At 40.3% G+C, this 16,261-nt stretch overlaps 1 protein-coding gene across 1 annotated transcript in view; it reads right to left on the reverse strand.

The window, feature by feature from the left end:
* The window catches only part of LOC144200857 (roundabout homolog 2), a 38,718-nt gene that overhangs the window by 5,190 nt on the left and 17,267 nt on the right, over positions 1 to 16,261 (reverse strand). The window contains exons 3-20 of the mRNA XM_077723199.1: positions 15,954 to 16,111; positions 14,997 to 15,256; positions 14,104 to 14,231; positions 11,108 to 11,232; positions 10,162 to 10,333; positions 9,423 to 9,628; positions 7,951 to 8,032; positions 7,708 to 7,876; positions 6,856 to 7,022; positions 6,309 to 6,430; positions 5,999 to 6,215; positions 5,678 to 5,796; positions 3,596 to 3,773; positions 3,183 to 3,404; positions 2,547 to 2,589; positions 2,284 to 2,408; positions 1,926 to 2,207; positions 845 to 980 (exon numbers count right to left, since the gene is read on the reverse strand). Coding sequence (XP_077579325.1) covers positions 845 to 980; positions 1,926 to 2,207; positions 2,284 to 2,408; positions 2,547 to 2,589; positions 3,183 to 3,404; positions 3,596 to 3,773; positions 5,678 to 5,796; positions 5,999 to 6,215; positions 6,309 to 6,430; positions 6,856 to 7,022; positions 7,708 to 7,876; positions 7,951 to 8,032; positions 9,423 to 9,628; positions 10,162 to 10,333; positions 11,108 to 11,232; positions 14,104 to 14,231; positions 14,997 to 15,256; positions 15,954 to 16,111 — 2,911 coding nt within the window. The remainder of the gene's footprint in view (positions 1 to 844; positions 981 to 1,925; positions 2,208 to 2,283; positions 2,409 to 2,546; positions 2,590 to 3,182; positions 3,405 to 3,595; positions 3,774 to 5,677; positions 5,797 to 5,998; positions 6,216 to 6,308; positions 6,431 to 6,855; positions 7,023 to 7,707; positions 7,877 to 7,950; positions 8,033 to 9,422; positions 9,629 to 10,161; positions 10,334 to 11,107; positions 11,233 to 14,103; positions 14,232 to 14,996; positions 15,257 to 15,953; positions 16,112 to 16,261) is intronic.

Here is a 16,261-nt window from a genome sequence, read left to right on the forward strand (position 1 = left end):
TATTGCGGCTAATGGCATCAGTAAAGACACAGCACGGTCAGAGTAGCCCAGCCCTGCCGTTATGTCTGCGATCCGACCTGTCACATGTGGTTACGGGAAATACACAACACTGGGATCCACAAAGCGCCGCCTGAAGACACCGCCACATGTTCATTTGCTCAAGTCACACTCAAAAGTTGGATTTGTTGCTGCTATTGTGTGCATTTAGATAATAAGCTTTAAGGGCAAATTGGTTATTAAAAGCCTGTTCACCTCATTGTCATTGACCATGATACACAAATCAGATCAGCTCTATAAATGGATTGTTTTTGCATTACTATTTACTACAACACTTTCTAACAGAGTAGTTCATTTAATAAATTACAACTTAACTCATTGCCTACTGTCGATGGGCACAGATGCCCAAACTTTTTTTTCTCAGTAGGGTTGAAGTTTGGGGATTGTGCATATAGTATACGTAATGTTATTCCCCTTGAAGTTTATTAGCTTGGTAAGTCATTGATGACAACAGATGTCCAATCCATATTTCAATTGCCCTCAGTGGCACTGAAACATGATTACCCAATGACAAGTATCCCTGTTCAAATGGATTGGACGTCTATCGCTGTCAATGGCAGAAAATAGATAAAAACAAGCCAAAATAATACATTAGAAAAACTTTTGGACTTTTCAGGTGAGGGGACCTGAAATCAATTTAATTAGGAGTGTCAAATATGTTTTCTCTCTGCTGGGCACATCATTGTTTTGGTTGATCACGAATCAGAAACCAGTAAAATAACTGTTTAACTTACAGACACTTACAATTGGACTTAACAATAGCCGAAAATTGAATATACCGTCTTACCTGAGTCGCTCCTGGCGGTCCATCTCAGAACCGTGGCCGTCCTTGTTGCCAGGAAGTGGAAGAGACAGAACATCCACCCAGGTGAGCGGAGGCGGCGGCAACACCGACCCAGCGGATCTCGGTTTGACCATCTTATCTATTGAGAGTACATGGAAAATAATAATAACATGCTTCAGTGCTTGGCTTGTCAGAGCATGAAGGACACTTCTCACTGCCAACTTTTTTTTTCCTTTTTAAACCATCAAGGACCTCTAAAATGTTCTTTGGGAGACGTGCGTATCAAACAGTATTTGTGTTATAATAGTGCATCGTTAGTTGATGTCACAGAAACAGTCATGAACTTATATTTGAACTTTGGAAGGATGTAAAAATGTTAACTTTTCTGTTTCATAGTCTTTTGCACTTAGCAATTTTTACAGCTATTTTGACATGCAAAAATTGAGATAAAAAAGATGATTTTATTAGAGCTGCAAATCCCCCAACTTATGAATGATATAATAGATGATATTTATCAATTTTAAAGCCTACCACAATTGAAATAATATGATATTAGGGAGTGAGTTTTAAACCAATCTCGATACTTTGGACAATTTTGTTGCCAAAACATTTCATATTTCAATTTCTATTACGATTTATTTGAACAAAAAAGGCATATCAAACTCAGCACAGCTCAGTAAAAGCTTAGTAAACGATTAGAGTTTGTTCATGTGTGCTTCAAAGGTGTCTGGATGGATTTTGATTACACGCCTCCAGGCAGGAGTGCTCGTGGTGTTATTTTCCAGCTAATGCATGCCAGTGATCCCTCTTTTTCATATATTTCAATCCCATGCTGCTTGACTAATCAATATATGAATCCAGATAGATTTATCACTAGTATTTTGACATCATATTGGTGAAGGTTTTCAAGAACAGAGTGCAATGAGTAAAGGCAATAGAAGGACATATCATTGTTATGGCCCTAAGCTCTTATCAGAGTGTTCTCTTGGTTGCTATGGCAACTGACATGCGACCAATACATTTTGTAACAATGCAAGTAAGATCGCCGTGGGTAACATGAGATGTCAACCAATAATCAATTTACCGTTGCTTTTCTTGGAGTAGTGCAACTTGGCGTATTCCGAGGTGGAGTGTCCAGACTGCATGGTCCACAAGTCCAGGTCCTGCTCGAGAGCCACCAAGCCATTATTACTCAGCGTTGGGCTGCTACTGTATGGGTCAGGCCCCTGTTTATAGGAGGCGCTGGAGTAAGTGTCGTAGTAGCTCAGCAGGTCGTCCTCGGGCACCGCGTTGACGGTGCTGTAAATGGGACTGTCGGTGGACGCCATGTCATGCTTCTCTGCGCGGTAGTTGGCCATATTGGCAGCTGTGTGGAAAAGCGGAATGTTATGAGATAGAAACAACACAAAAAAATAAAACACGAGCTTCCACGATTTCTTCACCGTTGTAAAGTTTCTCCGAGTCCATTTTGCCAGAGCAGCAATTGATGGAATCCTGGCTATTGCGGATCAAGTTGGGGGTGGGCCACGAGTCAGCCAGCCAGGGGAAATTGCCCATGTTGCCCATCCTGAACCAAAAAAGGGTAAAGAATTAACTGGGTTATGTTTAGCAGACATTCAAGAAGAATATTATATTTTTTGAGTCAAGTTTCTGCTAGAAAATGTGAGGATAATTTGAAAAATAAATCTAAAAGCAAATTCTTTACCCTCCATTGATGATTTCAGATCCGTCCCCATGAGCAAAGCCAACTAAAGAATGACAACAAAAAAGATACATTCAATTTTGAGCTCTTATGTGCAGGAGACAATATCATGATATACCTTCTTTATAAGATTAAAGCAATACAAACTAAATTGAAGTTATCACAGGTTACTTAAGTATTGTGGAGACAAATATGCTCGTATAAGACGACAATGACATAAAGCTTTGAGCATCAACTTTCCCAGTAGAAGTTTTAGAGAAAATGCATCAATCCAGCTTTTTTTATTGTCTATTTGGATTTTTCCTTAAGTCACACTAATCTTTTTACTTTGAACGACGAGCTCTCTGCCCTGAAATGAAAAGTGTTACATATGAGAAGTTCAAGTGGAGTTCACTGTGGTTAAATTCTCACATTTTGCGCTCAAGTGTTACGGAAACGGAAACACCGTGAGAAAAGAAATATACGCCATAGTTTCAGCATTAACACTGCACTAACATTTAAGGGAGAAAAATGGGATAGTAATGTACTTAAGGCTTATATTGACTATGTATTGTCATTTCTCAAACCCATGTAAAATGAGGAGAATATTTGAAAAGAAAAGAAAATAGTGGGTTGTAAAATTTTGTTTCTATGGCCCACCTGCAGGTGTGTACGCAAAGGACGTAGTATAGTGGCCTAGCTGCTTCCTACGACGATGGCGGCAATAGAACCAGGCGCTGAGGCCCATCAAAGCCAACCAGGCGGCCATTCCAAGCCCAGCGATAAAGGCGGGCTGCCGGACCACCACGGTGATCTGCTCCGAGATGCTTACATCGCCTCTGCCTGTTCTAACGGGTGTGGAACTGAAGTCATCTGGTTGGGCTGGAAAAACAAGAACAACCATTTAGAAAAAGAAGAAGAAAAAACAACAACATGAAGCCAAAATCTAAACATATCTAAAAAATAATTTTAGTACTTAAAAAAATGACTTAACTGATGATAGAAGTCATTACAACTGTAAACCGAGAACCTAGAACCTAGTCTGTTGTTCTGTGTCACATGACCAAACTCACATAGAACAAATTGGACGGGTAAGCTGCGAGCACCGATGCCCATGCCGGTGACGGCGGCCACGCTGACGGCGTATTGCAGGTCAGGGATCAAGTTGTCTAGCATGATGGACTCCACGGCTCTGTCCACCGTTCGGTTGATGTGCTGTTCCGGGTCCGAGCTGCTGCTCACACACCACACCTGTACACAACACAAAAGATTTGTTGATATTTTTTCATACTTTTACTCCCATCTAGTAACAAGAGTGCCTTATTCTGCCTGGATTTCAGTCGCCTATTGTGAAAATCCTTGTTATAAACGCTAGAATTATTTCTTTGAAAACTGCAACAACAGTTCTTTTCACAAAGTGCATGGGAATGGTGTCTCGTACAACTAATGAGCACATAACTTGTTTAGATGTTTCTGTCATGAAGGAATGAAAACTAGAAGAAAATCGAGTTTGGTTGCTGTTTAAATATGCTGAATTTTCAGCCAAGTCAATGCTCCTCCTTTTAAAAAGCCAGAGGGAGATTTGTGGCAAACACGGCGGGTACGTGGTTTAAGGGGATTAAAAGTGATCCTCGCTCGAGTCTGATCACCATCTCTCTTCTCATTACTGTATCACACGCAGATGGGAAAACTGAATCAAAACAATAATACACTGTTCTCATTTTTGTTGTTGTTTTTGGGGTGCCAGAAATGAAGCCTGAATTGTGAGTCATCAGCATGGCGCACGTCGCACACGCTGAGAGAGAGTAGATAATCAGAACGCTGCCTTTTTATCAGCGTGCCGTGGGAAGATGACAGGCACAGTGGAGTTGATAACGCCATGACGACAGCACGTTCTGGCGGCAGATAAAAGGCCCAGAGTAATCACTAATTGCAGAATGCAAGAGTTCTAGCTAGAGAGTGAAGGTGGATTTTAAAAAAAAAAGAAGAGTTTGGTCCATTTTCATGTTGCCGCCAAACCCTCGAATGTATGCGATAAAACCGTGGAAAAGGAATGACTGCACTTTCCCCTTATAGCATCGCCATGATGAATGCAAGTGGACACGAGTACAAATGTCAACAAGCTGACCAAGTTGGCCAAATTGGTTATGCAACGTGTATCGGACAGCCAAGGATACTGTGACAATAACCAACTCCGAAGTCAATTGAGTCAATGCCACTGCTAAATTTTAATAACCCATCAGAAGAAAAAAAAAACCTTGGAGTTGCAAATTGGTGAGCAAAAAGTGCTACTTTTATGTCCAATGCTCTCTTGTTGCAGTTGTTTTTGTTTTACATCATGTCATTTGTGCAAATAGGAGAATATATAATCCATGAACTGAACCTAGTTAAAAAGTGTAAATCTATATATATACTATTGTACTGTGGTGCACAAAGACAAATAGGATAATTAGTCTTGCAGTGTCTTTCTAACTAGGAGGATAGCCACGTTTCAGTACCACGGACAGCGACAAATACATCGATCCATTTTATAAATAGTATAGGACTACCTTGCAGCCCCCAGTTCAAATTGATTGGTTGCTATTAATGGCAGACAATGAGTTAACAGAGAAATAAAACCCACCTCATTTTGTTACAGTTCATGTAAGCTATAAATAGGGAACGCAGTATATAAGGAAAAATATGCGTATATTAGTGTAGTATACAGTGAGCCATAGAGCCTTTTGAATAGGGATTACTGGCAGTGAATGATCACATTGATGGTGATGGACGGTCCATCTATTTTGAATGGAAGAGAGTGACAGCCTCAGTTAAAATGGATTGGACATCTGTTGCCTTCACCCGGCAGCCAATCATTTAACAAGAAGACAACTCATCCCATTTTTCTCGTCAAAAATAAACACATTGACATTACATGTACACTATGCAAATCCCCTGACTGAAACCCTCCTGAAAAACAATCCAAATACTCTAAAATACAGTAGCAAGAGCATATTCTTAATCTTTCACTGCTATTGACGATGATGGACGTCCAATCCATTTTGACTGGCATTGACTGACCGCTGTCGAACCTCTTAGACAAAAAGACTTAGTCATCCACCACAGTTCGTGGCATGCACTGAGATTAAATATAAAAAAATAGAACTAGATATCACCTTGTACTCTTGAATGATGCCACTGTTAACATTATGAGGCGGCGGCTCCCAGGACACGCTGATACTGGAGCTGTTGGTGAGCTGCACCACCGACACCGCCTGTGGCGCTGCGCTCAACACTGCAGAGCGATAAGAGACAAAAGTTATTGCTATAATTATTCATTGGGATTTTCATTCTCCGCCATTGCCTTCAGCTTTTTTCCCTTAAAGGCCATTTTCCCATCCCTGCCTGTCGCTCAGCACTCTGGGAGTCTCTTTATATGCCAGATTGGTGCTTAATCAATATAATTGAATGGAGTTATTGCGTGGGTTGCCATTCACCTTCCGCCGGGGTACGAAGCAACACCATGAGGCTGTCGTGTCCCTGCAGCTCGTTGAAATAAGGCCGTATCTTCACCTCGTATTCGCTGTCGTGAAGCAAATCTGCTAAGATGGCGCTGTGATCCGACGTGGCCTCCACATCTCGGACAAGCCAGGAGCTGCCGACGGTGCGGTAAAACACGCGGTAACCCTGAACGTAGCGGGAATGACGGCCCACCTGCAGAAAATGGGAAATGCAGTGATCCGATTAGACGCCAGAGAAGCCTTAGGGAAGATTAGCGTCTTTTTACACTCTGAACGAACGACTCACGGTCCAAAAAATTTTGGCACTGGTGGGTGACAGAACAGCAGGTTTGGACAGGTAGACCGACACCTCGCCAAGTTCACGTTGCACTTGACGGTGGTCCAGACCAGATTCTGGAGGACGCCCATCTGGAAGACGACACACTTGTGTAAGTAACCGACAGGAAAAGCAAAGGTGAACTTTAGTTGACATCATACATTACTCAAAAGGAGAAGAGAAATCCGGTGTACCAAAAATCTTACATTACATAAAATTTAAACCTTTTTGTGCAATAACCAAGACACAGAGATTAATGTAATCCACCGCAGCTCTCGAGGCAAACTTCCTGCTTCTCCATACGTATTGGCGAGCCAGCTCAGTCATGCATACACTAATGTTTTTCGATTATTTCATGCTTAATATCGATTGTCATTATACGCACTACCCTTCATTGCACTGGCTTGCTTTGGACCCATTGTGTTTCCCTTAATTCTGCACTAACTAATGCAAAAAAACCCAGAAAAAATGCAAAGCTCTGCCCAATACTAGTAGAGATCTTTACATGAATCCTCACCCAGGGTCCTGACTGGCTCCGAAATGGGGCTGGGGTCGCTCAAGCCGTAAGAGTTGAGCGCTCTGACGATGAAGAGGTAAACGGTATTGGGGAAGAGCCCCGAGACAGTGTGCCGCTCGTGCTTGACGTGGTCGGCCACCGTCTGCCAGGTGCTGCCCACCGATTGGCTGCAAACAAAACAAAAAAAAACAAAATGCGGTGAAGCCATTACGGTGACTTTAGCATAATGAGCAAATGCGCTGACGGCATGCGAAATATGAACCCAATGTCACGCCGAAAGGTGAACCTCGGAGGAGGCTTGCTGATGCTGATAATAAAATGCACTACATCTGAAACAGAGTGCCCTTTGTGTGCCCGTGTTAACATTGTTTCACGGCACCTGCCAGAGTATCTGCCGATAACAGGCTAATCCTGATCAAATCCTGATAAAGGGATGAAAGTTGCAAAGGCAATGACATTTTAAATCAAGTGTCATCAAGCACGATGTTAATTCTTTGTTATTACAGCTACTTTTTCTTGCATTATATATCTTTTACTTGCATTTACTGGGTTTACTTTCATTGTTTACTTTCATACTTTGATGGCCAATATGTCGTGCTGGCACAATCATTCAATTAATCAAGGATTAGCAACTATTTGGATAGTTGAGTCATTTAAACCTAAAAAAAATGTCCAATCCTCTTTTTTTTAGCAGCTTAATACTAAATATTTAATGGTTTTATTTTAGTCACATTTTCCCTCTAGAAGTAGGCTGAATAAAAATAAATGCATCACGACGAACCACAAATAAATATATTTAATACCAACAATTAAACAGGAACCAAAATGTCTAGCTCATAATTGTTTTCCTACCTGAAGGCCTCGATGACATAGGAGGTGACAGCGGCTCCGCCCTCGTGTGGGTTGCCCTGCCAGGTGAGAGTGACGCCATTTCTAGTCACCTCCGTCACCACGGGCTTCTGGGGTGGTCCCGGAAGCTGGATGAACTCCGAAACGCGGGAAGGGGGAGAGACGGGTCCTTCTGTTTGAAGGAGGGGAAAGTTTTGGAAAATGGGGACTTGGAAAGAGGTATCAGACACAGAGAGGGGAAAGTACCTCGCACAGTCAACATCCCGCTCCAGTTTGACTCTCCTGTGGGGCTGGAAGCCACGCATGTGTACAAGCCGGAATCTGATTGCTGTTGAAGCAAAGTCAGTCATTTAAGGACACAAGAACAGAAAAGTAAAATAGCTGATGGCTTAGCGAAAATAGGTGCACATTTTTTTTAACTGAAATTGATACAGTAGCATCATACATATTGATAATACTACATTTTTTTTTAATCACACATTGAGAACCAATAAGAGAATGGATTATACATATTAATAATACTACATTTAATTGAATCACACATTGAAAACCAATAAGAGAATCATGAGAAATTAAATTATTAAGTGGAATTAATAAAATGAATTAGATTCTCAAAAATAACACTAATAATAACATTTGTGTGGAGCTGATACAGAAAAGTAATACTTCTCAGTAGACACTTTTTTAAAAAGAGAAATAAGGTTAAAAAAAAAAATCTATTAGGATTTTAGGTAGAGGTAAATACATTTCTTAAGCTATTATCTCATGCAAGATTTTGGTAGCAACACACCTTTTCCACACACTAGAGAAGAGGAGCATATTAATATCCTGTAAGGTGATATATATTATCATATCCAAATATCTTTGCTAGTGCTGTGACAAGCGCTTCTTTTGACTGCCTTTTTGCATCACTAATGTAACACCATATGCAAATGTCTTTCTCAAACGCACTACTGCAAAGATCCAGAGACCTAATAAGATCATGCTCTGCAGTTTTGACCTTGCTGGCCTGTAAGCAGGTGAACATCTTTGGATGACTTCAACTCACCAATAAAATATTGATGTCACCTCAAAGCATCGGCGAGCAAAATATTTTTAGTCCCTGACACGTCATCTCCGATTCGACTCTTTTTCTTTTGTTCTCCCTCGTCTCTATACTAATGCACCTCTTCTGTTCCATTGAGCACATTGCCATGGCAGATCTACATCATCCTCCAGCCCTCTGTGGTGCACTAAAGTGAGCCCTAATGCTAAATCTGCAAGCTTGGCGAATAAGACGGCCTTTTAATTAGAAGTCAGTTAGATGATTAATCAACTATCTCCAGTCAATTAAGAATAAAGGACGCCGCCTCGCCGGATTCAGGTGGGATTACGTTGCTGATAGCTGGCTCCTCCATTAGAACTGGATTGCATTAGCATTTGCAAACAGAAACCTTCATTACCATGACAATTATACACCGAGTGAACACATAATTGCAATGTGGAGAAATATGGAGCACAATAGAGGCGGCACTCTTTGAAATCAACGTTTGTTGTAAGAATGGAATTTAGTAGGTGAGATGAGTGAAGTCAGACAGGCTTTTTAAGCCTTTACTGGCTGCCAACCCCCCTATTTCTTATGGATTGGACATTTACTGTCATCAAGTGAAATATCCTCTGTAATTTGTATTTGTTTGTATTATTACAGTGTATTTTTATTTCTATTTTTATTTTTTTACCTCGATATCTCTTATTTCCAATGTGCCATTCTCCTCCAAGGTCAGGCGAGCATCGTTGCCCTTGATCCCGTCTCCATCTTTCTCCCATGAAATCTTAACAGAAGGTCCTCCGATGACGCGGCAGTGCAGGCGAGCCGTACCGCCACGGGGAACCGTGTTATTGGCCGGGCCTTGGCGGATAATCGGGGGGATTTGGCCAGAAGGTCCTACCATGGAGGAGAAAAAGTTTAAGGGTCATTCTGGAGTTGGAGGACATTTTTTACCCTTCAAATGCAGTCGACGAATAAATTTGCTTGTCTAGAGGCCAAATCTAAAAAAAAATATTATTCATAAAAAAGATGGTTGCTTAAAATATTTGCTTATTTGTTTTTTTCTGCCCATAGCCAAATTGAATCTCCTATCAAACCTCTCAAAATGAAATTTTATTTTGGTACAGTATCACTTGATATCACACAGCTGCTATCACTATTGGGATCTAAAATGCCATTGGCGTAAGTCTAGTTATCATATGACTAAAATATATATATCTTTACATAAATGATACAGATTAAACAACGCCAATTAAAAAGTGCCGTCCTGGTTTGCATGAGCAGCTGGCAAAACAGCTGACATTCATACAGATTTGCAAGCCAAAGGTAATTGAGCCTTTAATAACGGTCTTCATTAAAATATAGCAAAAAAATAGATCAATTTGAAAAAACATGTATAAAACCTTGGAGTTGTTTCTGGTAAGACGTACCTCCTTCCACCTCCAGCAGAGCCTTGCTCAGCACGCTGCCGGCCACACTGATGGCCTGGCAGATGTAGAAGCCCGAATCCTCCAGGTGGACGTCGGTGATGGTCAGCTCTCCTCGCATGGAGACGGAATAGCGACCCGATTGCGATGATGGTTGGCCAGGGAACAGCAATATCTAAAAAAAACATCAACCGCATAGCAACCAAAATGTTAATAGATGCCATTCCACTCTCATCCTCCAAGATGCCATAATACACATTCCATCTAGTGCTGTTGTTGGTTTGCAAAAGTTCAAATAATGAAATGGATTGAGTTTACTATCATTGATTTTAACTCATTGACTTCTGTTGGCTATTTGAGGAAATATCATCAAAACAACTTGTGAGCTACTCAGTCTATAAACGCTTTTGACGAACTATTATAGTTACTATTACTACCCTCTTTAAATGAGGAAATATCATATTTGAAAAGAAAAAAAAAGTTAAAAAGGTCTCTTTTAGTGCATCCATATGATGGCCAGCAACAGATGTTAGCCACCATTTCTTTCATTTTCCAGGGCAGAAAATAACATAGATGTGTTTGCACATCCATGCATGTCATTGCCGTAAGAGGCTTAAACTTGAGTGGAAGGACCAGGGTTAGGAGGCTGCACATAATCCTCACAAACAACCCTCCATCACACAAAACTGCCTAACTTCCTCAGATGGCAAGAGGAAGAAAAAACTAAACAAAAACATTTTTAAAGCAGCTCCTAGCTGTTTATTTCAGTTGCCATGTGGAAGGAGGACAGCACTTGTCTCCAAGTAATGCCCCCACTCCACACACCTGCTGTACTTTTGTACCTCAGCTACCTCTCCACCCATCCGCTCCATTTTATGGCACGCTATCTTCTAAGAAGATGTGACAAAAGTTTTTGCCTGAAGTCATGCCGGCGTTTAGAATTCCTCACCTGACTGCCCTCTTTCTGCCAAAAGATGGCAGGCGGGGGGTTACCCGTGGTGCCACACTGGAAAGTAACGCTCCTCCCTTGGGAAGCGATCTGGTCCCGAGGCTTGGAAGCGATCTGAGGTGGCACTGCAGAGGAGAAGTAGACTTTAGCCCATGAAGCACATTCTTTTTCCAAGTTGTCATCATTGCTTTAAAGACACGTGATGGTACGACTCATCAATGATGGATATGCTCTTAAACCACATGGCTTTTAGTCTATGGGCTGTGTGTTGCAAGCAGGCACAATTTGAGCAACTGAGACAATCAAATCATGTACGGGAGCTCCTTCATATTCCACTTTGGACACTTTTCTATCAATCATAACTTTCTGGAAAGAAGGCTTGTGACGTTATAATGCATCAGTTATTATTAAACGGATAACATTTAGCTACAAATCACGTAAATGTACAACCTGGTAAATATAGTCAGCTATTTATAACCCTAATGAGAAATCTATAAATGTATTAATGTAGTGTACAATCGTACATTTTATCAGACAAACATTTTTTCATGTTTTACTGCCTCACTTGCTTATTATCATTAATATTTTTGCGACATCCATTACAATTTAATAACCATTTGTACATAAAAGATTACCCCATATGCTACTATATTTATGTCACCATACAATGCAAACTCAAAGTGTGTACCAAGCTTTAAATAATACTTTAGAATGGAGTGTCAATGTAAAATGCTCCTCTCAGGAATTATTAATCTTTCACAGTCATTGACAGCGATCGAAATCCAATTTATTTGAATTGGGTAGGCACAAATGGGAAACTATAATCCCTGACCTAAATCCTTTTGCAAAATGTAAAGGCCCATTAGTTTAGGATATATTGATACAGGCAATCAAACAGGATTATTAACCTTTCATTGCCATTAGAAGCAACGGATATCTATTAATCCATATAATTGGATTGGAATAAATAGGCTAATGTTAAACCTTGAAAAAAAACTCATAATAAAGGAATTCATCATTTAGTTTTGTATACAATGGTACACGGAATCAGACAAGCAATAGACATCCAATCCATTTGAAGAAAGTCAATTCAAATAGTGAAATTCCCTGACCTAAACCCTATTGAATAATGGTAAAGTGCCCACTCAGTTCAAATGTCTTAGACATTTCCAACCCACTCAATCGAATGACAGGATCTCAAACAATAGTGAAAGGGTCATGTTTAACAAAGAAGTCCAATGATCCCGTTGACATTGCCAGCATGACATGAAAGAGAGTGTAAACACGTTTATTCTTGGTATGGCATGGAAAATGGGCTGTATGAGTCACACAAAACTCTCTGGTGTTGTTTTCCACCGCCTGTTTCTTTGGCACACATGATCGTTTCTTTTGCTTCGCCTGCTTTTGTCCACAAACGCACACAAAATAAACGCTGCCGCCTCAGTTCGAGACCAAATGAAGTGTGGCACATTTAAAAGCAATAACACTTATTCCACTAATGAGTCAACTGAGCCTGTTATCCTTGTCAAGATCATGACTGTTTTTTTAAAACATTTTTTTGCATGAAGGCCGTCACGTTTTATATAATCTGTTCTATTATGGTGCCACCAGCTCAACCAATTTCGTCAATACCTACAATTCTAAATCCTTGTGTCTAACTCAAAGGGAAATTTATGATTACAATTAAACCAGTTTAGGGTCAGACTGGGTTTGTTTGTGAGAAGTTGCACTAATTGGAGGCAAATAAATTCAATGTAAGTAGAGCAATAGGAAGAGATTGAGAGAGAGAAACATATACAGAAGAGATTATGAGTGTATGATATATCAATTTAGACTTATGTGAAGGTTTATTGTGTTCCACAAAGAAAAGGAAGTGTCCGTGTCCGTCAAGCAAGAAAATAAGAATATGAAAAGACAACATGGAAGAAAAGGGGAATGAATTTATGTGGCCGGCCAGCTGGAATGATGATAGGGTTTGAAACAAGACTGGGAGAGATGGAAAATTAATGAGATGGATGAAACACGCAGAGACATCACAAAAGTGCCGATAGCGGTAAGGGGAAAGAGGAAAAAGCACCAACAGTTGATGGGAGTGAACGGCAATTTGCTGGGATTGGATTTCATTTAGACTGATAAGTAGAGGAATGTTTTTGAACTGGGATGCAGGGTAGAGACTGTGGAGGAAGAGGATGAAAAAGAGTCATGTCTTATTAATGTAGGGACAGCTCTCGGTTCGAGGGCGCGTCCAGCAAACATCTGTCAAATGGAGTAATCCCGACAATTTAGCATAATCTCAATAGATGCAGTGGACACCGGCTTTGCCCAAAACAAGCAATGAATAGAAATGAACAGATTTCTTTTTTTTCCCCACCCATGTGTGAATCTGTGCCTCAGTGACAAAAAAAATACAGAATTCATTTTTGAACAGAGTCGAGTTACTCTGTTAAAATTCTCTTTTAAGAATCTTTGTCTTTTGAATTGAGTTCTAATCACATTTTTTGAGAGACTTACAATATTATACTGCAGAAAAAATACTGTGTTATGAGTGATTGTTTCTAAGATTAAATTCATTCGTTTTCCAATTCACTTATCCTCACAAGAGACGTGGGGGTGCTGGAGCCTATCCCAGTCACACCATGAATTGGCCCACAAGGAGACAATCATTCACGCTGACCTTCGTGCTTAGAGACGATTTAAATTGGTCTATCAGTCCACCATGCGTGTTTTTGCGGATGTGGGAGGAAACTGGAGTACCCAGAGAAAACCCACACTGGCACAGGGAGAAAATACAAGCTCCATAGAGTTATGCCAGAACCTTAGATTTAACTCTTGATCTCAGAACTGTGATTTGGATGTGCTAAACACTTGCCCGACGTACCTTCGATGTAGTATTAGGTCAGTTTCCCCATTTCTTGCCCACTTTTTCCTCTACAACTGATCATGTGCTGCAATCACGCCTCTGTACAAAATCCAGGATGCATTGTGGTTGTTCTTACCGTGCACCTGCAGCATGGCAGAGGCCTCGGTCTTGCCCACGCTGTTCTCCGACGTGCAGGTGTACGCCCCTTCGTCCTGTTCTTTCACGCGGAATAAACGCAGGCTGTTGCCGTTGCGAATTTCAAACCTAACAAATGAATAAAGCAAGAGTAAATGTAGTGAAAGTGAGCATTAGAATTCACTTTAAAAGCCCCGGTCACTGAACAGAAGTGCTTTTTTGCAGAGTATGAAAAAAGTCATTTCATACTGACACGATGAACTAATCCTCAGGAATTATTCTCAAATATTAACTAAACTAGAAACTAAGGAAATCCATAATTATTTAATAGGATTAGCTTAGTATACCAGATATTGAGTTGGAAAAGGAAGCGGGGAGAAAATCAGTCATGGGATAATTCTGCAGACTAATGAATCCTTTTATAGTGTCTTTATTATTAATTTAGTATGCCAGCCCACTGATCCACACATTCATATTCATCATCTTCTCATGTAGTGCATGTCATCTAGGTCACATGTGGACATTTCCTTTAGTTTATAAAAACAAGTTATCTTACAATGTTTTAGAGGAAAACAAGTTATTTTATCAACTTTTTCTTTAATAGAAACCACATTTGACAACAAAAAGTCAATTAATATTTCTATTCTTCCATACTTATGACTATATCAAATTCTTTACTCCCTCTAATATGCATATATTCTGGCAAACCTTTGAAAAGGAAAACACATTTTATTTTATTCTATTCTCAAAAACTGTTGATTGAGCCCCATGAACCCTGCCTTGCAACAGGCAGCTAAAAATTGCATTTCAAAAATAGTACTTGAATTCTTGTACAGAATTACTCCAAGTGGCTACATACAGTATTTATATAAAACATAGGTCTCTGTTCCTTACCTTCCACGGGGTAGCTCGCCGTCCTCTCGCCGCCATCGTACAGTGGGCGGGGGGTCTCCATGGACTTCGCATAGGAAGTCGACAGTGTCTTCTTCCATGACCACCTGGTTAACAGGCCTACGCACCAGTACGGGTCGCTCATACACCACCAGCTCAGCGGGGTCACTGTCGCGCTCACCCACCATGTTGGTGCCCACGCACACGTACATGCCCGCATCCCCTTTTCTGGTGTGCGAGATCATAAGCTTGCCACCACGCACCTAAAAATAACAGCATTACTGGTTACTCATGAAGACACTTTTCATATTTGAGCAGGGCTTTAGACAGAGAAAATAAAAAAGAAATTCAAATGGGTCTTAAGAGCATGATTCTAGGTCCTAAAACTGCATGTCAGGGAAAGAAATTGCAGGAAAATATCAAACAATCAAGAGCAAAGACTTTCATTACTGAAAAAGATTCATTAAAATATTTATAATTTTTTTTTGATACACAGAAATTAGAATACTACTGAAATGAACTACCACAAAAGAGAATAAAATTAAAATTTAGGAACTTTTTTGAACTACAAATAAACAAACAAATAAATTACAGGAATACATTTTTATAGTTTCTTTTCTATAAAGGGTTATAATGTTGAGATACCAATAGGACTATAAAAATGAAGTTAAGCATGCCATGATGTCTACATTTTAGGGAATAAAGGGAATTTTAAACAAAAATTTTTATTTATTCATGAATAATATTACACTAATAAAATCTTTAGTTTTTGACAATATAATCATATTGAAAGACATTAAGATTTAAAATAATAATAATAGCACTGCAATAATGTCACATTATTCCTACAATAGCACAAATATCATCAATAAAAATAGTTTTGGCTCCTAATTTGAAATAGCCATGACTAGTCTACATTTAATTTAGCAGCTAGGCATTTAAATTTTAGGAAGAACTCACAGAGATGCGTTCATCTTTGGTGTTGACCCTGACATTGTTGCGCTTCCAGGACACCATGGGTTCGGGGTGTCCCCGGGGTGGCACGCACTCCAGGACAGCGGGCTCCCCGGCTGCCACCACCACGTCGCTGGGCGCCTGACGGAAATCATCTCGTAGAACTGCGTGGGTGGAAAACAAAAACACGTGGGTGATTAGCGGGGTGGCCACATGACCGCCAAAGTAGTTGCGGGAAAATGTTTCTTCTCGATTTGCGTGACTTCTCTTGTTGCATTTTCCTTTGCTGTCCGTCCCGTCACAGCTCATGATTA

Source organism: Stigmatopora nigra, chromosome 8 (assembly GCF_051989575.1).
Source record: "Stigmatopora nigra isolate UIUO_SnigA chromosome 8, RoL_Snig_1.1, whole genome shotgun sequence".
Taxonomy (NCBI): Eukaryota; Metazoa; Chordata; class Actinopteri; order Syngnathiformes; family Syngnathidae; genus Stigmatopora; species Stigmatopora nigra.